We start from the raw sequence: 22108 nt of genomic DNA on the forward strand, positions 1-22108 counted from the left end.
GCAATTGGAACAGTGTAAACTGCAGCTTCACAGGATATATTTTCAGTGGAGGATATATTTTTGATTCTTACTTCCACACTTTCTTAGGATTTCCTCCTTCCATTCCTTTGGACTTTTATGGATGGATTTGATATACCTCCCCTCTCTAGTGCAACCAAAGTGGTTTTCATATATGCAGGTACTTTGAGTTTTCTGTTGAGCTCTCTGACTCCCCAAGCACCCTATAGGTACCTACAACAAATTATTGAGTTTCTGCTCTAAGCTCCTTTCCACCTCTCCTCTTCTCTTCCTCTGGATTCCTTTGGCATCCTGGATAAAGCCCCCCAACAAAACAAAACAAAAAAAACAAGGAGTGGAGACAGGCACAGCTAGATTTATTGAATGATCATAGACCCAACATGGCCCATGCATCAGGGGTCCAACATTCAGGTAAAAGAAAAATAGAGCCATGCACCTCTCTTATAGTTTTGGGAGCGAAGAAAAAGATTCAACATCCAGAAATTTTCAGATCTGTTATATACAGTTTAGTGAACCATTCGTATATCAGCCAAAAAGAATGCATCAAGCTATGTGACAGAACCCCATATGGGGTTACATCATCAGTAGATGGAATCACTGGAACAGAGCTGTTCCCCTTCCCTCTTGGTGTCCATTGTGAACTATGCCTAATAGTGGCAGCCAGCATGGGGACTGTGAACCAATGAATATTCACAGGCCCAGTCTCCTTCTTCTGTGTGGGCTTCTTGTTAGAATGGAAACCTATTATGAGCATTGGAGTCTGTGAGCTCACACTGGTGCACTGGGCCCTGTGCTGCCCTTTCTATTGTTACTGTCACTGTTCCCTTCATGTTTTGGATAAATGGGATGAGGAAGAAATGGGAGAGGAAGTGGAAGGGAGTGAAGATCAGTTATTTTGTTTTCAACCATCTTGAGTTACTAGAGATTTTAAGTGTTAAAATGGAATCATATTGGATAAAATTTTGGAAAGCAGTGATTTATATCATCAGATCAGGGCCGCCCTCTCTTCCATAGCTGGTTTCCTTAGAAACAACTGCTTACAGTGCAGTATCAGAAGCACTACCTCAGGGATCTTATGCTTCCACTGCTGGACACCAGAGGCAGGAGGCAGGCTTCCTCCTCTCCAGTTGAAGACCAGGTCTGATGGTAAACAGGAAGTGGGGGCAATGGGCTGCTGCCTCTGCCTTCCACCAGTTCCAACCCTCTTAGAGAGATACCAGAGACTGATTTTTTCCTTCTCTCACTTAAAACCCTTCTCATCAGAATCTTCTGGACATTCACTGACCTGGACTAAATCATTGCAATCACACCTGGAGGGAAGTGTCATAGCAAAATGGGTCAGTCCACTCTACTCAACAGGCTCAATGTATCCTCTGTTAGGAGAAGCATAGACCTTAGTAAAAGGGTCTCAAAGTTCCTTCACATACAGTATATATATAATTTTAACACTTTAAATCTCTCCTGTCTCTGAATTCCAAATATCTCAGTTTTGTTTTATGTTTTTGTTTTAAATGGTGTGTAGTTTCTTATGAAGTTGATATTTGTGAAACTCATTGAATGAATGTTATGCTATGACAGGTTGTACAGGCGATTGCTCACGCTACCAGTTCACCTGTGATGATGGCTGCTGTATCGACATCACGTTTGCTTGTGACAGAGTGGTGCAGTGTCCTGATGGGTCTGATGAAGCCTTTTGCCAGAACTGTAAGTACTCTTATGGCCTGTTTTGGAGTAAGGAAAATTCTGGAGGGAGGAAATGGAAATGTGCTAGTTATTTTTTTTTCAGTAAATGGTAGATGCTGTCCCTTAGTATAGGTCACACAGTGCAAGGGCTTCATGTGTTATCTATTGTTCTGCTCACAGACCTGGTACCAAAGCTTGATATGCATGAAGACAGTAGGGATGTATATTCATTAGTGTAAATTCAGGGGGTCCTTTTACTAAGCTGCATAAGCATCTACATGTGCCCAATGTGCGCCAAAATGGAGTTACCGCCTGACTACCACATGGCTTTTGCGGGAATTTCATTTTTGGCACACGTCCGATACGTGCGTCTGAACATCTTTTTTATTTTCGGACGTGCGCCAAGTGGCATTTGATGCACGTAGGTCATTACCGTCCAGATATCTCCCCCATGGCCTTGTCCAGATACTTTACCGCTAGGTCAATGACTGGCGGTAAAGTCTCAGACCCAAAATGGACGCGCGGCAATTTTGATTTTGCCGCACATGCATTTTCAGCAAAAAAAAAAAAGGCCTTTCACAGGCATGCTGAAAAATGGATTGACATGCACCCAAAACCCACGTCTACACTACCGAAAGCCATTTTTCAGCGTGCCTTTGTAAAAGGACCCCTCCGTTTGTTAGTGTACCTTTAAAATTGTAGGGACTATGCTTCATTAGATGCTAACGTGTGCTTAATGCAACAAAAATGACCCAACCAAGGATGAGCTAAAGAATTCTGCATTAGTTATGCCATCTGCATGCTTAACCACACAGTAATTTTTTTGGAGGTATGTGTTAGGGGTGGAGAATGGGCACAAATGCGCTATTCAGTTAACGTGCTGCCATTAAATAGTATGCGGTAAGTGCTCCCACACAAATTCTTTTTGTAATGGGTTTTCACTAATGCTGACATTAGCGCACTGCCAGAAATGAAATAAATAGAAAAAGGCTATGGCTGCAGTAGAAATGGGCTGGACATGCAGGAAAGACCTGCGTACCGGTGTGTTAAGCCCATATACTAGCACAGCTAAGTAAAAGGGTTCCTTAATGTGCCCAAAACCAGTATAAGTACCAGATCAGATAGGTAATCTGTTATCGAACTTATTGAGAAGCCCTGAGAGAAGAGGGCATTTCTCTGGGTAAGTGAACATTATTTTGCTCTCTGCTGTGGTGATTTAAAGATTGGGGATAAAAGAGGAATTGTACGTTTTTTGATAAAGACAGCTTGAATTTAAAAAAGCAAACTTTATTAATTAGTTTCCATAGTGTAAAAACCCTTTTCACTATAGTTGTAAACTTGAACTTTCTACCACAGCCTACAGCATTAACAGATAGCCTCTAGAACACACAGCAGGACCTAGTTCAGTCTTCAATGATGAAGTGGATCAAACTGGAGGGGGGGCTGTATTATATGTTAAAGAAGGAACCGAGTCAAACAAAATAAACATTCTACATGAAACAGCAGCGTGAAATCCTTATGGATAGAAATTCCATGTGTGAAGGGAAGGAGTATACTGGTAGGGCTGAACTACCATCCACCAGGAGAGAATGGTTAGATGAAGAAATGTTTACAGAAATTAGGAAAGCTGGCAAACTGGCAACAGTTTAATAATAGGTGATTTCAGTTACGCCAATATTGACTGATAAATGCTACATCAGGGAGTGCTAGGGAAGTAAAATTCCTAGACATCATAAAGGATTGCTTCTTGGAGCAACTGGTGGCAGGGGGAGCTATTTTAGATCTAGTCCTTGTAGAATGCAGGGCATAGCACATGAGGTAATGCTGTTGGGTCCACTGGGAAACAGTGATCATAACATGATCAAATTGGAGCTGATATCTGGAGTGAAATCACTAAGGAAATCTACTGTAGCAGCATTTAATTTTCGAAAGGGTGGCTATGAGCAAACTGTTTAAAAAGAAGCTAAAAGGATTGGTCGCAAAGGTTAGGACCTTAAATCAGGAATGGATATTATTTAAAAATACTATCATGGAAGCCCAGACCAGATGCATTCCATGTATTAACAAAGGTGGAAAGAAAAGCAAACGACAGCCAGCATGGTTAAAAGGTGAAGGGAAAGAGACTATTAGAGCCAAAAGAACATCCTTCAAAGAATGGAAAAAGGATCCGAATGAAGAAAATAAGAAGCAACATAAGTACTGGCAAGTTAGAATATGAAGAAAAACTGGCTGCAGAGACAAAAACTCATATTAACAACTTTATCAGGTATATCAGAAGCAGAAAGTCTGTGAGGGAATCTGTGGGACTGTTAGATCACGAAGGAGCAAATGGGGCACTCAGGGAGGACAAGGCCATGGGGGAGATTTAATGAATTCTTTGCGTCGGTCTTTACTGAAGAAGATGTAAGAGATCTACCTTTACTGGAAATGGTTTTCAAGGGTGACGATGTGGCACCCCCCCAAAAAAAAAATCTTGAGGGAGCAGGAGACGTGCAACAGGCTCTCCCCACTCCCACCCAATACCCCCCTGTCACGGCCACCACTGCTGCTGTTGCTGTTTCAGCAGTGGTGACAAAAACAGAGAAAAAATTGTGGGGCCGCACTCTTCCTGCTCGTGGCTGCCGGTCCCGCCTTCCTCTGACATAATTTCCTTTTCTGGGGCATCATCCAGAAAAATGATTGAGTACATAATAATTATAAATCCTAAATTATTTGATAAACAGTAGCATGCATGCATATAAATACTTCAGATGAATATAAAGACATAAATATTGGCATAAATGAATTATGAAAGAAGGTTTTGCATAACAATGTACTGTAAGCAGTTTTAGTACCGTTCAAAGTACAGTGCAATAACTGTATTCTGAGGCTTTTTTCCTTCCTGTTCATAAGTCTATTGGGATACTCGGGACAAAATTAACAGTGGCAGTATAAATATATATATTCCCTTGGATGTGAGAGGCTTCCACTGACCCTTTATAGTCTCTGTCGATATCAGAGATCTTAAATTGTTGTTGCTATGAGCTATTGTTTGGAAGTAATAGGATAAAAATGAAATCTAATATAATAAACATTCAATTAATAGTAATGCCAATGAGGAAGAAGGATCCCTTCTTGTAATGAACACTGTGATGGGTGAAGTTAGAGTGGTGTGTTAAGGCAATCTACAGCACAGTCACCAACCATACAGTGAACAGCAGGAAATATCCAGTCTGGAGGTTTTAAGGCATCTATTGTTAAAACAATTGGAAGCCAAAAGAAATTATGGAAAAAGTTCAGAAAACAGAGCCAAATAATTACATGACCTTACAGAGTTTCTTTGATTTTATTCAGTTAGTCCTGATCACAAGACAATGATTCATGTTGCTGAAAGCCCTGCCCAGCAGAGGACCATGGAATGGGTCAAAGATATACACAAGGGCTTGCTGGTAGGAAATACTCAGAAAACCACCCCCCAGGACCAGCCACTTGTACCACTGAACGCAGAGCCAGTGACCCAGTCAGTCATTCAGGAACTAAAGCAGGAGATCGAGAAACATCTACCAGGTAACTATGATCATTTCATTAATTATTTAGATAAAAAGTTAAGGGCCCTTTTACTAAAAGGCACCGAGGGCCAGATTCTATATATGGTGGCTGGAAAATCCCTGTGAAAATAATTTTTCCTTACGTGTATTCTATAACATTTAATTGTGGTATATAGAATACGCTTAGTTGATATCCCAGAGCCTAAAACTATGCACGAAAACGTGGCATAAATCCCTGCACGTAGATCTAGGCAGACTGAGCCATATTCCATAACAACACATGTAAATTTGGGAACGCCCACAAAACTACAGGATTTACACCAGATTTCAGCTGGTATAAGTCCTCATGCCCAAATTTGAGCACTGAATTTGATGCTCAGTGCTCTATAAAGAGTGCTCACCCTGAAGCGCCCTTTACAGAATAATATCGAGTGCCGAATTTTATCAGCTCTGATTTTTCAGCGCTATTTATAGAATACGGTCCATAGGGCTTGATACTATATATGGTGCCAAAGAAATTGGCACAAAAAATGCACTATTCTGTAAGCCGTGCTTAAAGTTAGGTGCAGTTTATACAATAGCTTAAGCCTGGGAATCGTGCCTAACCTTAGGCTTAGCCATTTACACCAGCTGAAATGTATGTGCCTACATTAGGCGCATATCACTGTTGTTCTATGACAGCATTAGGAACGTTCCCATTCCGCCCATGCCACTCCCATTTCTGTGCCCTCTTTTTCAGGTCACATGTAAAATTCAATTAAATTCAATTAGTACCAATAATTGCTTGCTAAAAAGCTCATTATTTGCACTAATTAGCTTGTCATGTACTTAAATTGTGCGCTCAAATTTGTGCACACAATTTTTGACAACTTTTACAGAATTAGGAGGATAGTGTGCAAATGCAAGGGGAGTATGCGCTGCTGCCTCTTAACCAATACAACTTACAGAATACTTTAAGTTATGCCCATCCTTGCCAAATTTATGTGCCCACAGTTATACTAGATTTAGGGTCCTGTTTACTAAGCTGTGCTAGAGGCGTGCTAGCATTTTTAGCACGTGCTAATTGTGTAGATGCCCATAATATTCCTATGGTCATCTACACAGCGCGTGCTCATTTTTAGCACATGCTAAAAAGACTAGCGCACCTTAGTAAACAGGGCCCTTAGGCTGGTATTACTGCAGGTGCATAAATGTTAGGTGTGCAGTTCCAGGTTATGTTAATATTCTATAATGGAATCTGTGTGCCAGGATGCCATTCTAGAACAGGCTTTCACCACATGGTATCAGGGCACCTAAACAGGGGTGCCCAGTTATAGAATTGCCCCCTATCCAGATAGTGGCTGATGAAGTTAAACTTTTATCAAGTGTTGGTACTTTGAAAAAAGTTTTAAAAACAACTATGTTTTGAAAATATCATCTTGATAAGTAAACAGTCACAGTAAAGTTGTTTATGATCATATCGTCATGTCTAGCATCTTTAGTTGTTATCCGCTAAGAACTCTTTGTTGGCTATAGCGGGCTATAAATGAATATTCAGACGATGCTATCAGTGCTATGACTTGTCCCACTAGGGGCAATATTCAGTATGCTATCCAGACAAATTATCTAGATAATTTAGGACAGCTTTTTTTTTGCAGTATGAAGTTCTTTAGATAGCAGATTGACTGTTACAGCTATGGACTATTCTATATATCATACCTAAAAAAATCAGCGCCGAAATGAACTACACCTAGGCATATGCCTAAATTTAGGTGTGCCTTATAGAATATGCCTAAATTTCTGTGTGGTTTATAGAATACGCCAAGTGCTTATCCGCATATAAATGCCAACATCTAAATTATGCACGAACCGAGTGCATTCTATAACAATGCACCTAAATTTTAGAAATGCCCATGATGCGCCCCCTTTTCAACTATGCGGCTTAGAATTTATGCGCATCATGTTATAGAGTACACTTAGACTGTTCTGCACGTAAATTCTATGTAATGCCAATTAGTGTCAATAATTGCATGTTAAGTGGCAATTATTTGTGCTGATTGGCTTGTTAACTAGTTAAGTTGTGTACACAAATCCAGAATACGACTGGTTTTGCACGTGCAACTTAGGTTACACTATACAGAATCTGGGGGTATGTGGATGATTTCCAGGACTGCCCTAGCTCTGGTCACACTCTGTCCTGGCACTGTCCATATAGTCAGGTGCTGCTATCCGCATGAGTTCTTTTAAATATTAACCTGATAGTATCTGAGCATCAGCCTTACAGAACTTGCTCTTCTGAACAGTGTCTAGATGTTCATTGCATTTCTCCGAACCCAGTTTTGAGCTGGTATGAGCGACCGCTACTAAGCACTTGAATTTGGTCAGGTGGATTGAAGGGAGGGTCCACAGGCCTGATGATCTGGCCTCAGTAGTGGATAAATTAATGGAGACATTGGCCTGTCTCTAGGGGTGAACATTTACCCCAGACCCTGTACTTTGAGGTACAAACATGAACTATGCACAGCTTTATTCAGTTTCGGCTTACTCCATATTTACTGACTTCAGTAAATCATATCCTATATTAATAATGAAAAAAGGACTGAACTGCCTCTCTCAGTACATACAAATTAACTCTCTTTATATGACTTTTTTGGTATTCATTACAGGAAATGGGGGAGAACATCTTATATCAATATTGATTTTTGCTATGTCCTGTTCCAGTTTATATGTGTACCTTTCACAGACATACATAGAACCTACAGCATCTGAAACTTAAGGGGTCCTTTTACTAAGGCGCGCTGAAAAATGGCTTGTGGTAGTATAGGCGCAGGTTTTGGGTGCGCGCTGATCCATTTCTCAGCGCACCTGTAAAAAAGGCCTTTTTAAAATTTTTGCCAAAAATGGACGAGCTGCAAAATCAAAATTGTCGTGCATTCATTTTGGGTCTGCGACCTTACTGCCAGCCATTGACCTAGCGGTAAAGTCTCACATGGTAACCGGGCAGTAATGACCTATGCTCCTCAAATGCCACTTGGCGCGCGTCTGATACGCATGTCCGAAAAAAATTATTTTTCATCCGCACGTATCGGATGCGTGCCAAAAATGAATTTACTGCAAGAGCCACGCGGTAGCTGGGCAGTAACTCCATTTTGGCACGTGTTGGGCATACGTAGACGCTTACGCGGCTTAGTAAAAGGGCCTTTAAGTGCCTATGGGCCTCATTTTCAAAGTACTTTGTAAGTGTAACTGCTTTGAAAATATGCCTCTATGTCAACTGTATCCAATATAGCAAGGTGCACTACCCACATGCTAAACAATAAAACTTATTTTTCGGTCCAGGGGACATGTCTAGGAGCAGCTAACTGGTTAGCACAACTACAATGCCACACACTCAACAACTAGTAATCACTTAGCACATAGGCCCTTACCGCTTGCATAATGGGTGGCAGTAAGGGCTCAAGCACATAGGAAAATGTAGGAGAGAGGTTCTGGAAGCCAGACTCTTGGGTAGAAAGCTAAAAAAAAAATACCGATTTGGACGTTTCTGTGAGAAGGATGTCCATCTTCCGATTTGTGTCGAAAGATGGGCGTCCTTCTCTTTCGAAAATGAGCCTGATTGTGTATCTGGATTTTCAGAAGGCATTTGACAAAGTACCTCATGAAAGACTCCAGAGGAAATTGGAGAGTCATGGGATAGGAGGTAGTGTTCTATTGTGGATTAAAAACTGGTTAAAAGATAGAAAACAGAGAGTAGGGTTAAATGGTCAGTATTCTCAATGGAGAAGGGTAGTTAGTGGGGTTCCCCAGGGGTCTGTGCTGAGACCGCTGCTTTTTAACATATTTATAAACTAGTAAAAAAAGGCCCGTTTCTGGAACGAATGAAACGGACGCTAGCAAGGTTTTCCTGGGAGTGTGTATGTTTGAGAGAGAGAGCCAGAGTGAATGTGCGGGTGTGTGACAGAGTGAGACTGTCTGTGTGACAGTGTGTGTGTGAGAAGGAGAGTGTGTGGCAGGGCCCCCTCCCCTGTTCCTAATGCCCCTCACCCCGTTCCCTCTCCTCCTCCTCCTTCCCACACTTTGGGTTCCTTAAGGCTTTCAAAAGTCTATGTACCCCCCCCCCCCCCCCCCCCCCCCCCCCGTGGCCCTAACTCCCAGTATCAGGATACCCCACCACTTTCTTCCTCACCCCTCCCCCAAGATGTAACACTTTCACATCCTTCATTTTTTTTTAAAGTGTCCTATCTACCCTGTGTCCAAATGCCCGGCATTCAGATTGTTTTCCTCTCGTAAATTTTCATTTCTTTCATTCATTCAGAACTTGCCCCCCTCCCCCCTTTCAGTTCCTTCAGTCTTTTAAAACTCTGCTATGTACCCTGTGTGCTAATGGGCAGCATTGAGATTGTTTTCCTGTCCCAAATTTGCATGTCTTTCGGTCCTTCACAACTCCCCCCCCCCCCTTCTCCAGTTTAACACGTTTGTTTCCTTCAGTCTTTTAAAACTCTCCTATCAACCCTGTGTCCTAATGGCCAGCACTCAGATTGTTTTGCTTTGCCAAATTGTCTGTCACTGATGTTACTGATGTCAGTGCATGCCTGCCTAGCAGACCACTTCCGGCAGGCACAGTCCCAGGCACATCCTGTTGGAGGTGAGAATTATTATATAGGATGACCTAGAGATGGGAGTAACTAGTGAGGTAATTAAATTTGCTGATGACACTAAGTTATTCAAAGTGGTTAAATCGCGGGAGGATTGTGAAAAATTACAAGAGAACCTTATGAGACTGGGAGACTGGGCGTCTAAATGGCAGATGACGTTTAATGTGAGCAAGTGCAAAGTGATGCATGTGGGAAAGAGGAACCCGAATTATAGCTACATCATGCAAGGTTCCACGTTAGGAGTCACCGACCAAGAAAGGGATCTAGATGTCGTCGTTGATGATACATTGAAACCTTCTGCTCAATGTGCTGCTGCGGCTAAGAAATCAAATAGAATGTTAGGTATTATTAGGAAAGGAATGGAAAACAAAAATGAGGTCGTTATAATGCCTTTGTATCGCTCCATGGTGCGACCGCACCTCGAATATTGTGTTCAATTCTGGTCGCCACATCTGAAAAAAGATAAAGTGGAATTAGAAAAGGTGCAGAGAAGGGTGACAAAAATGATAAAAGGGATGGGATGACTTCCCTATGAGGAAAGGCTAAAGTGGCTAGGGCTCTTCAGCTTGAAGAAAAGGCAGCTGAGGAGAGATATGATAGAGGTCTATAAAATAATGAGTGGAGTTGAACGGGTAGATGTGAAGCGTCTGTTTACGCTTTCCAAAAATACTAGGACTAGGGGACATGCGATGAAGCTACAAAGTAGTAAATTTAAAAGGAATCAAAGAAAATGTTTTTTCACTCAACGTGTAATTAAACTCTGGAATTCATTGCCAGAGAATGTGGTAAAGGCAGTCAGCTTAGCAGAGTTTTAAAAAGGTTTGGACGGCTTCCTTAAGAAAAAGTCCATAGACCATTATTAAATTGGACTCGGGGAAAATCCACTATTTCTGGGATAAGCAGTATAAAATGTTTTGTACTTTTTGGGGATCTTGCCAGGTATTTGTGATCTGGATTGGCCACTGTTGGAAACAGGATGCTGGGCTTGATGGACTTTTGGTCTGTCCCAGTATGGCAATACTTATGTACTTATGTACACTTTTAACGGCCATGCACTAATGGCATAATTAGTGTGAAGCCATGAATACTAAAAATAGGAATTTGGGCCACATTATTCCAGTGGTAAAAATAGTCTTAGTGTGCAGTAATGACCCACGTAAGGGCACACTAAGTCCACTTTTTAAAAGGGCCTCTAATTTTATATTCAGGATTGATGTGGCTTTGCAAGAAGATGTATCTGCAACAGGGGAATTCTATAATTGGCGCTAAAAATTGTACGCTCAAATTTAATTTAAGTAATGAGCCTGTTAGTGTCAATAATTGGGCACTATCAATTATTGGTGCTAAATTGGCAGTAATTTGGATTTATGCGTGCATCTTGCTAAGTGCTATCCTATAAAGAAGCGCCTCTAAATTCTTTAGCATGTAGCTGGAAAGGGGGCGTGGTCATGGGAGGGGCAGGGGCATTCATTAACGATGTGCACACCGTTATAGAATTCAGGGGATTGGCGTCTATTTTAGGTGCGGGGATGTACATCAGGGTTCAACTGATGTAACTCCTCATGCCCAAAAGTTGGGTGTGGATCCCAACCTATGTGCTATTCTATAAGCAGCACCCATCTGGAGCACCATTTAAAGAATAGCGCTCAGCATGCATTTGTTTTGGCACCCTACTTTGGGCGCCATTTACTGATTTTATCCCCCTGTTTACTAAGCCACGCTAGTGGCTGCCATGCGCTAATGCCAACACAGCCCGTTTACTTTGGATGGGCTGTGTTGGCATTGCCGTGTGGCTTTGTAAACAGGGGTATTAGTCCCAATTGTGTTTTGGTAGAGTAATAGAACAAGATGGTAGCCATGTAGAGGCTATACATACACAAGATAGACCTTTTTTTTTTTTTTTGGCAGTAGTCAGCATTTTTAAGTCATCCATCTTTGTTTGCAGACATTAACCTGAGTTGTCTTCAGCCTGTGGCATTTTAGTAAAAGCAAAACATAATCTGCAGAACCCAAACCAGCTACCAGTCAGCTGTTCCAAAAATCCAAAGTAAATATGCATGAGATACAGTTACATACATTTGAGACCCAGTATATTTAAATCTAACTCATGCATGTTCATTGTGGCAATCATGAAACCCCAACTGATTAAGTGTGCATCCAGGCCAGAATTGGGGTATCTGCATTCCCACTTTATAAACTAAAATACCAATGTACTTCTTCGGGCAGGTCAAAAAGAGGGCAAATCCGTTCTATAACTAGAGAAGCATGCCACAGGGCAGATTTCTGTTTGGGTATTCAGGCCGTGCTTATATACCTTGGCTGTCTTGTGAGCCTAAAGATAAATAAAAATGAATTGAGCTGAGCACTCCAGCAGTGTAGCTGAACCAAAGAGTTTGCAGCCTGTGAGAACACTTGATACAGTATTACTGCTTCCTTCCAAGCAGTGAGAGAGCTTTGATATCAGTATAATATTGTCAGCCTTATTTTTCTCAGATAAAGACCTTTCAGAGACAGCTACCGAAGATGAAAATGGAAATATCATCTCAAAGATGAGTCACGATGGAGGACATCCAGCTCCAGAAACAGGTATATAGCAATCTTACGTATCTCAGTGGAAGATCAACCCATAGTACAGTCCTTAGGGTACACTCAGCCAGTAGCTTTTCAGGATATTCACAATGACTATGCATGAGAGAGATTTGCTTGCACTGCTTCCTTGATATGCACCTCTCATACATACAGGCCTGCCAAGTCTCCCTCTTTTGCGGGTCATCTCCCACGCTCCCACCGGGGATCCGGGATCTCCCGCTGAACAACTCCATTTCCAGGGACAGCAGGAAATGTCTTCATTAAACATCATCTCCTGTTGACGCTGGAAAGGGAGGCTGTGGGCAGGTTGGACAGAGCTATGGGTGGGCTGGGCAGAGTTATAGGCAGGCCCTAAATCTCCCGCTCGGGAGGCTGACTCCCTTGGCAGCTCTGTACATAGTCATTTTGGATGTCCTGAAAACCTGATTGCATGGATGTGCCCCAAGAATTTGGTTGAGAACCACTGCCATAGTAGCTTGGGGCAGACTGACTGTGATATGATGTCCCTATCAGTAAGATACAGAGAGGAGATGACAACTGGCTCCCTCCTTCTTAGGACTGGTTGATCTGAATGCAGTTGTACTCAGTTGCACACATGGACATGTAGGTCTGCATTTGTTAATGAACTCAACAGGAAAATAACAACTAACTCTGTATATGCACCAGCTCTCCACTTTTTTTAAGAACAAAAATAGATGCTTCATCATCCCCTCTCTTCTTACTTTGCTTCCACCCTTGTCAGCCCACTCTCTTCCGAAGTGTAAGAAAATTATTATGGCTGAGTCCAACAAAGCTAGCAGCAGCAGTGATTGCTAAGACTGACCCAGTACAGGTTCACAGGCCCTGCCTCACATATGGAAGCCTGGAAGCAGGGCTGGCCCAAGGCAAGATGCCGCCTGAAGTGGAGCTAACATGCCGCTCCCCCCCCCCCCCCGGGCTGAGATGCCGCCCCCCTCCTTCGCAGCGCTTTACCTCACGGTGATGTTCCAAACCCGACAGTGGCAGCGATTCCCATACATTGCCCTGCTGTCACCAGTACCTGCCTCTTCCCTTTACTACAGCTGCCTGAGCCTCTGACGAAACAGGAAGTTACATCAGAGAGGCGGCCACAGTAAAGGGAAGAGGCGCCAGCAGGGCAGTGTATGGGAATCGCTACCACTGCCGGGTTTGGAATGTCACCGTGAGGTAAAATGGTGTGAAGGGGGAGATACTGCCCCTCCGAGGTGCCGCTCCTGATGAGTGCTGCCCCTGCCTGAAAGGGGCAGAGTCAGTGAGCCTGCACTGGATCAGTCCGTGGTTCAGCTCCAGTACCTTCCTGTACTTCCAGAGAGAGGTAATTACTTGTGGTAGGGTCTGAGACAAAAGTTGGTTGTTGGGGAAGGGGGATATTTAACTAGGCTTTTAGTTTCCCCTGCCTTTTTCACCATGGTTCCCTCACCCCCCCCCCCCCCCCCCCCCCCCAACACACACACACACACACATACACTTTTTGATGGGGATGGAAAAACCTTTGGTACTTTTTCTGAAACAATTATTAGTGTTGAAAAATATGGAAAAGATCTTTTACTGCAGTGCTTCCTTTTAAAACATGAGGAAGTCACATGACCCCCCACCTCTACCTTTTGTCATCCATATACCTCTCAACACAGCAACTTCTAGCATCAGCTGACAATGGTGTTGCAAGCACCACCTTCCCTCAATCCTGCACACAAGCTAAGTTATAGCATGCTATCCACCTTATAATTGAAAGAGAAAAACGCCTAGATTTCGACCCAAATCGGGAGATAGACATTTATCTCACAAAAACGAATAAATCGGTATAATGGAAAGCCGATTTTGGACGTTTTCAACTGCACTCCATCGCGGAAGCGTACAAAGTTGACGGGGCGTGTCGGAGGCGTGGCGAAGGTGGAACTGGGGCGTGGTTATCGGCTGAGGAGAGATGGGCGCCTTTCGCCGATAATGGAAAAAAAGTATGCGTTTGTAGCTAGAATTTAGGGCACTTTTCCTGGACCCTGTTTTTTCACGAATAAGGCCCCAAAACGTGCCCTAAATGACCAGATTACCACCAGAGGGAATCGGGGATGACCTCCCCTGACTCCCCCAGTGGTCACTAACCCCCTCCCACCACAAAAAAATGATGTTTCACAACTTTTTATTTTCACCCTCAAATGTCATACCCACCTCCCTGGCAGCAGTATGCAGGTCCCTGGAGCAGTTGTTAGGGGGTGCAGTGGACTTCAGGCAGGTGGACCAAGGCCCATCCCCCCCCACCTGTTACAATTGTGCTGCTTAATGCTTAGTCGTCAAACCCCCCCAAACCCACTGTACCCACATGTAGGTGCCCCCCTTCACCCCTTAGGGCTATAGTAATGGTGTAGACTTGTGGGCAGTGGGTTTTGAGGGGGATTTGGGGAGCTCAACACACAAGGGAAGGGTGCTATGCACCTGGGAGCTCTTTTACCTTTTTTTTTTGTTTTTGTAAAAGTGCCCCCTAGGGTGCCCGGTTGGTGTCCTGGCATGTGAGGGGGACCAGTGCACTACGACTCCTGGCCCCTCCCACGAACAAATGCCTTGGATTTATTCATTTTTGAGCTGGGCGCTTTCATTTTCCATTATCACTGAAAAACAAAAACGCCCAGCTCACAAATTGTCGAATAAAACATGGACGTCTATTTTTTTCAAAAATACGGTTCGGTCCGCCCCTTCATGGACCCGTTCTCGGAGATAAACGCCCATGCAGATAGACGTTCTCGTTCAATTATACCCCTCTTTGCATGCTAGTTTTTATCAATTTGTGCCCAGTACCCTTTTATGCAAATAACTAGTGTTTTTTTCATGTGGAAAGTCCCTGAGTCAGCTCCCAGATGGGATTTTCCACACCCCAGCTCGGCCAGGGCTGGTGATGTCATGAAGGCAGCACTCAGGGCCGCCAAGGGGGGGGGGGCAGGGGGGACCAAATTCCCCAGGCCCAGGCCTTCAAGGGGGCCTGGCCCCAGGGTCAGGCCGCCGGCGCTGCAGTCCCTGATCTTACTTGCCTGCTGTCTGCTCCGGGCCCCCTGCATTCGAAGCGGCAGATCGCCTCCCTTTGGGCCCTCCCCGTGTCCCGCCCTCGCGGAAACCGGACGTTACATCAGACGAGGGTGGGGCACAGTGAGGGAAGGCCCGAAGGGAGGCAATCTGCCGCTTCCACACGGAGGTGAGGCACTGCCGATGAATGCAGGGGGCCCGGAGCCGAGTGCAAGCAGGTGAGACCGGGGACTGCAGCGGCGGGGAGCGGCGGGGGGGGGGGGAGAGAGAGAGAGAGAGAGAGAATTCTGGTCATCATTAAGACCAATACCTGATGACCAGATTTATTATTATTATTTGTAGCATTTGTATCCCACATTTTCCCACCGATTTGCAGCCTCAATTTAGAGCTCAAGCTACAGGACTCCAGAAGTAACACTGGTGTGTGACTATCAGCCTCTGGCCCATTAATGCCGGGATCAGACTAAGGGCTCCTTTTACTAAGCTGTGGTAGCATGTAACCGTAGGGCACCCTTACACGGGTCTTTCCCGCATGCTAAGGCCATTTTTACCACAGGCAGAAAACAGCTGATTTTCTATTTTCTGAATTAATGGCCTTGTGCTTATGTTGCCATAATGCACGGCCATTATTAAAAATTAATGTACGAGCCCTTACCGACACCTATGGTGTAGGCAGTAAATGCTTATGCGCTAATCCCACACTAGTCAGCGTATGGCAGTGTAGCTGCACTAACTGATTAGCACAGAAATGCCCACTCTCTGCAAATCTCACCCCGACCTGCCCCTCTGTGCAAAAATAAATTTTATTTTTTAGCGTATTATGGTTTGTGTATGCACATTGTGCTTTTATCGCAGGAAGCACGCAACAGTGCTTACTGCAGCTGAATAACAGGAGCCCTATTGGACTAGGGGAACATCTCCAGGCAGTAGTGAATGGCACCAGGATCCTAACACACTTTATGATTACTTTGGAAAAAAGGAAGAAATACTAGCACCCAAGAAATGATCTCATGTACCTACCTCTGAAAGTGTTCACAGCTTAGTATCCACTTCCGCTATGTAGCTATAAAATGCAAATGAGCTCTTGGTTCATCTGCATCCCATAGCTAATTATTGAAAGTAATTTTTTGCTGTTATCATGGCCAGTAATATGAAAAATCAAAGACTTATTTTGGGCACTGGCAACTGATATTTAAAGAGCCCTGATGACCCACTTCAGAGGCCCCTTGGACCTCCCAGGGCCTCTAATCCCCAGTGGGCCAGTAGCCCCCTCAACTCCTTCCAACCCTGATGCCCTGGTCATCACACGTCTCTGGACGATTGCAACTCTCTCTATGCTGGTTTGCCACTATGCTCCATTAAACGCCTTCAGTTAGTACAGTCTACAGCCGTACAATTACTTCATAACACCCACCCATTCGACCACATTACTCCGCTTCTTCATTCTGAACAGTGGCTGCCTCTTTCCTCTCGTATTCAATTCAAATTTTTGACCCTTACTTTCCCCATGCCCCTGACTATTTACAATGTCTACTCATTCCCTGCGTACCCGTTGCACATTCCAGTCCTCTAATGCTGGTCTCCTTTTCCTACCTCCTCCTTCGTCATTCATTTGGGCATCACTCGTGCCTCTGCTTTCAGTTATATCAGTCCTATACTATGGAACTCACTCCCCATGCAGATCCGCTTGAACCCTCCTTCGATATTTTCAAAACTGCACTAAAAACCCATCTATTCAGACTGGCTTTTCCATCTTTTAGTTAGTTGTCTTCCTGTCTCTTTCCCTTATTTTGTATTTTTCTTATCTATCTCTTTGTAGCTATTCATTGTGTTTTATTGTACCCCTCTTAGATACCACTGTTTTTGGTCCCTTGCGGTATATCATCATATATCAAATTAATAAATGATGATGATGATAAATGGTTCTAACAAGGGCCCCCGGAAACCCAAAGGAGTCCTTAAAGATCTGGTGGTCTAGTGTGCAACAGCTGCAGTTCCCTTCCCTAGCAATGGTACATATATACATGCCTGAAGAATCTCCTATCCCTATGAAACACCATCCCTTAAATTAAAAAAAAAATTTTGAGGATAGGCATCTCCTCCATTGTCATCCCCTTGAGACCCTGACTCACCCAAGTCCCAAGGGGACTGGGGGGTAACAGAGGCAGGAAGGATTCCCACTCACTCTTGCCCCTTCAAATTGTACCTCCTGACCCCTAGTGGTAATCATTTGATACAGCTACAAAAGGTCAGATTGCCAAATAAGGGCAGTGACATTTACAAAAGAATACTTCACAACACACCTGAAATGTGGCATTTTTATGAGTTTCCAAATGTTTTGCATTTTTCATGTGAAGTGTACTTTTCCAAAGTCACTTTGTACATGAGAGCCAAAGTGAGCTATCAAACTTGACTTGATGTGGAGAAAGCCATCTCTGCACAGGTTTGCCTAAAACTGACTAATGTGGTTATAATGGTTCACTTTGAAGAATATTTGTAAGATGTTGACATAAATTTGTGTAGGACAAAGGTTTAAGTTACAATTTGACCCACTGAAAGATCAGTCAAAACCTGCCCACTCATCTAGAAACCAAGGAGCCATTTTTCAGAGGTGTCTAAGGGCTTGTGCGTGTCGACTACCGCATGCCCCAGGTGGTAATTTTGAATTTGGCACATGCCGAAAACACGTGGTAGAAAACATTTTCTATCAAATGGCACTTATCTAGTGGTAAACAGCAGTGGACGCTCACTGCATGCTTACCACCCGGGTAGTTCGTGAGACCTTACCGCTAAGTGAGTAGGTGGCAGTAAGGTCTCTGACTGAAAATGGCCACTTGCTGGTTTTTATTTTGTCACACGCCCATTTCCTGGCCTCTTTTAAAAAAGCCCTTTTCAAGGATGTGGCAAAAACAGGCCCGGCACATGCCCAAAAGACGTGCTCGCACTGCTGCAGGTTTTACCGCGGCTTAGTAAAATGGTCCCCCCAAATTAGTAGTGCACTGTTAGAGCACAAACACCAGCGATGTGCATTTGCTTTGAAACAAAATGAAAAAAACAAAACCTTGTTCATTTCATTTCAAAATAAAATGCTGGAAAACACAACATTTTTGTGTAGTTTCTGAAATAATATATGCTATTTTCCAAGCAAATGAAACACTTGAAATTCAGCTAATAAAATTTAGCAAAATGGAAACTGTGGTTATGAGACATATTGACATGTACATAGAAAAAAATGAATGTTACAACAACCATCACTTAGCTAATGACATGTTTTTTTTTCTTCTTAATCCATCGTTAGGAGCTGTCTTGCCTTTAGCCCTGGGCTTAGCCATTACTGCACTGTTGCTTCTCATGGTTGCATGCCGACTGCGTTTGGTGAGACAAAAACTGAAAAAAGCCCGTCCCATATCCTCTGAGGCGTCGGACTATCTCATAAATGGCATGTACCTATAGAGAATGCAATATGAAGTTTCCAGAAGGGGCCTAGCTCTTCCTGACTGCTGATGGTTAATGCTGGTGAAATTCTGCACTATGAAAACTATTCTTTACAAAAAAGAAAGCAAGCAAATGCAGACCATTTTGTGTTCTCCTATTTCAGAGTTTCAGATATTTATCAGAATCAGAAGATGGTAATTTGAGCTCATACACAAGTAGCCAACTGCAGGTTTGGGCAATATGTTGGTTATAAAGTGGAGAAGCGTGAAAATGTCAGAAGACCAGCAAAAAGGAAGGGATGGCTGGAAACCGAAATGCAGCATCAAAGTGGAAAGTACCACATTTAATTTCATTACATACATTGTAAATGTAACTGATTTGATTTAGTAGCCAGTCTAGAGAAATATTAGCCATCACTACTTTTATTTACTTTCAGTGACATGAAAACCCAAATGTACTGTATCCTGTCAATGCATTGCTCCTTTAGCTACAAATTCAGTAACAAAAGGAGCCAAATTCAGGTGGCTCCACCATGCAGATAAGAGGGGATTCACATACTAAACAGGCACAGGTTAGCCCCTGGCAGGTCTGTCCATGTGACTTTTATGTGAAAAAGATTTGGCTTGGCCCCAAAGAAGATAGGTATTGAGATTATTATATCAGAGGAATCAGTGTAATATAGGAACAGAATAGGATAGACCACAAAATCTGCCTTCAGCCCTAATTTCTCTCACCATGCCTGTTCCATCACTGAGATTTACTAAGCCACTAGCGCGGCTGGCTGTGTACTAGTGCAGACCAGGGGCGTAGCAAGAGTTTGGTGGGGGGGAGGGGGTTCGGTGGGGGGGTCCAGAGCCTGAGGTGAGGAGGCACATTCTACCCCCTCCTGGCGTCGCAGACCCCCCCCCCCCGCCATTTTTGACCCCACCACCACCGCCGCCACCAACTTTGACCCTCCCTGCTGACGACCCTTTCGACCCCCTCCCACCGCCAACCCTCTCCCACCGCCGCCATCCTTTGCTGGCGGGGGATCCCAACCCCGCCAGCCGAGGTCCTCTTCTTCCGGCACAAGGCTTCGTTCTGTTTCTGTGAGTCTGTGCAGGATGTCAGACTCACAGAAACAGAACGAAGCCTTGCGCCGGAAGAAGACCTCGGCTGGTGGGGGTTGGGGTCCACCGCCAACAAAGGTAGCTGACAGCGGTGGCGGGGGAGGATTGGCAGCGGGAGGGGGGTCAAGAGGATCATCGGCAGGGGGTCCAAGGCCAAATCTACAGGGGACCAGGCCCCCGTGGCCCCACGTAGCTATGCCACTGGTGCCGACACAGCCTATTCACTTCGAATGGGCTGTGTCGGCAGTGCCGCGGCTTAGTAAACAGACCCCCCCCCCCCCCCCCATGTTTCTTAAAATCCAAATTCAGCTAATTTGCAGACTTTGGGGTCCTTTTACAAAGCAGCAGTAAATCCAACCCGGGATTACCGCACACTAATCTGGAGCTACCACCGGCCCAACGCAGGTGCCGGAGGTAGTTCCAGCCAGAAGCGGAGCCAGGTTGAGCCTGACTGACGTCACGGAGGGAGCGAGAGCGGACTTCCGGCAGAGCGGAAGTTCAGTGCAACTCAACGAGAAAAAAATAGGCGCCAGCAGAACTCCGTTTGGGGGAGCGGGCGTCGCACCTAGCTACACCACTGATTCTAGCCTCAGCGCATGCCATTTTCCTCAGGCACTACCTCAGCAGTAATTGGGCAATGCCGCATGATACCCGGTTACTGCTGGGTTAGCGCGGGAGCCCTTAACGTCACCTCAATGGGTGGCATTAAGTGCTCTCCCCTCCCCCGCATGGCCACACAGTAAGAGCAATCTTACCACATGGCCGTGGCTATTTTCAGCCTTTTTTTTACCCAGTGCGATAAATAGGGCCATAGCACGCAGCAATAACAGCCCCCGTCACTTACAGGGCTCTTTTTACTGCAGTTTAGTAAAAAGGGTCCCTAACTGCTTTGAAAACGAGCCCCATAGTAACGTATGGAACTTTATAAGTCTATGTGCTTTGAAAATTAGCCTCACTGCATTACATCTTTAGAAAGTTTCAGTGAGGTGCACTTTTCTATTGTATGTGTGCAAAAGTAGCAGCTACGAGATACATTTTGGATTGGCTTTGGATTTATTCGCATGCTACACCACTCAGTTCATAAGTTCTAGAGTGGTTTACAATGAAAAGTAATGTTTCACATGTAGAGCCTCATGTACTGACCCATGGGATTTTGCATAGCTTCTTTCCCGTGCAAGTTTCCTTCAAAAGGAAGTGAGCTCCATACCAAACCTATAAAAAACGTAAAAAACAAAATAAAATCAAAAACATATTGAGGTATAATTTTAGAGCCAGATTCATTAAATGGCACTCAAATATGGGTGCTGAAAAAAAATATCAGCACCCAGAGCTATTATATCAAGGGCACTCCAGGATGAGTGCTTTCTATAGAATAGCACTGGATGTCAAATTCTGTACTGAAATGTGGGCATAAGGACTTACACCAACTGAAACCAGGTGTAAATCCTGGCATGCAAGTTGGGCACGCATCTGCCGTATTATGTAATACTGCATGCAATTTTCCAAACTGCCCTGACCCGCCCATGCCCCTCCCATAGGAATGCCTCCTTTGCAGTTGTGCCTAAGTATTTCGATGCCAATCTGCTGTTGCAGCTCCGTTTTGGTGCCTTGCATCTGTTGGAATGCGTTTCCATGCTGAAATTTGGGTGCGGAATTGGCACCTAACTTTAGGTGCCTTGTATAGAATTTCCTTCTTCGTGCATTGCAGTCACTCATTAGCAGAATCCAATGTTCAGCCTGCCACAGTGATTAAAGATCATCCAGATATTCAGCCCTAGTATCTGGCTGCAGTTGGTGCATGCCACCATTATCCAGACTGCCATCTGACAAAAGTTAGGATAGGTACCTGGATAAAATTAAGATTAAAAAATAAGCTACATCAGGAAAGGGTGCTGGATATTGTTGCTCTCAGATTTCAGTTCTACCCTCATACTGCCCACAATCTTCATAGTGCCAGGCAATCTAAAAATATTCCACCAGATATCCACAGAGAGCTATGGCTAATCCATTTATCCAGATATTGGCATTATCTGGATAAATGACTTTGAATATTGGGCCTACAGCATTTCAGTAAAACGTGCAT

General features: G+C 44.1%; 1 protein-coding gene across 1 annotated transcript in view; it reads left to right on the forward strand.

Moving 5' to 3' along the window:
* The window catches only part of LRP11 (LDL receptor related protein 11), a 40123-nt gene extending 20408 nt beyond the window's left edge, over positions 1-19715 (forward strand). The window contains exons 4-7 of the mRNA XM_030195105.1: positions 1597-1722; positions 5035-5247; positions 12356-12448; positions 18780-19715. Of these exons, the coding sequence (XP_030050965.1) occupies positions 1597-1722; positions 5035-5247; positions 12356-12448; positions 18780-18934 (587 nt within the window). The 3' untranslated portion in view covers positions 18935-19715. The remainder of the gene's footprint in view (positions 1-1596; positions 1723-5034; positions 5248-12355; positions 12449-18779) is intronic.
* The last annotated feature ends 2393 nt before the right edge of the window (positions 19716-22108 follow it).

The sequence above is a fragment of the Microcaecilia unicolor genome, chromosome 3 (assembly GCF_901765095.1).
Source record: "Microcaecilia unicolor chromosome 3, aMicUni1.1, whole genome shotgun sequence".
NCBI classification, from domain to species: Eukaryota; Metazoa; Chordata; class Amphibia; order Gymnophiona; family Siphonopidae; genus Microcaecilia; species Microcaecilia unicolor.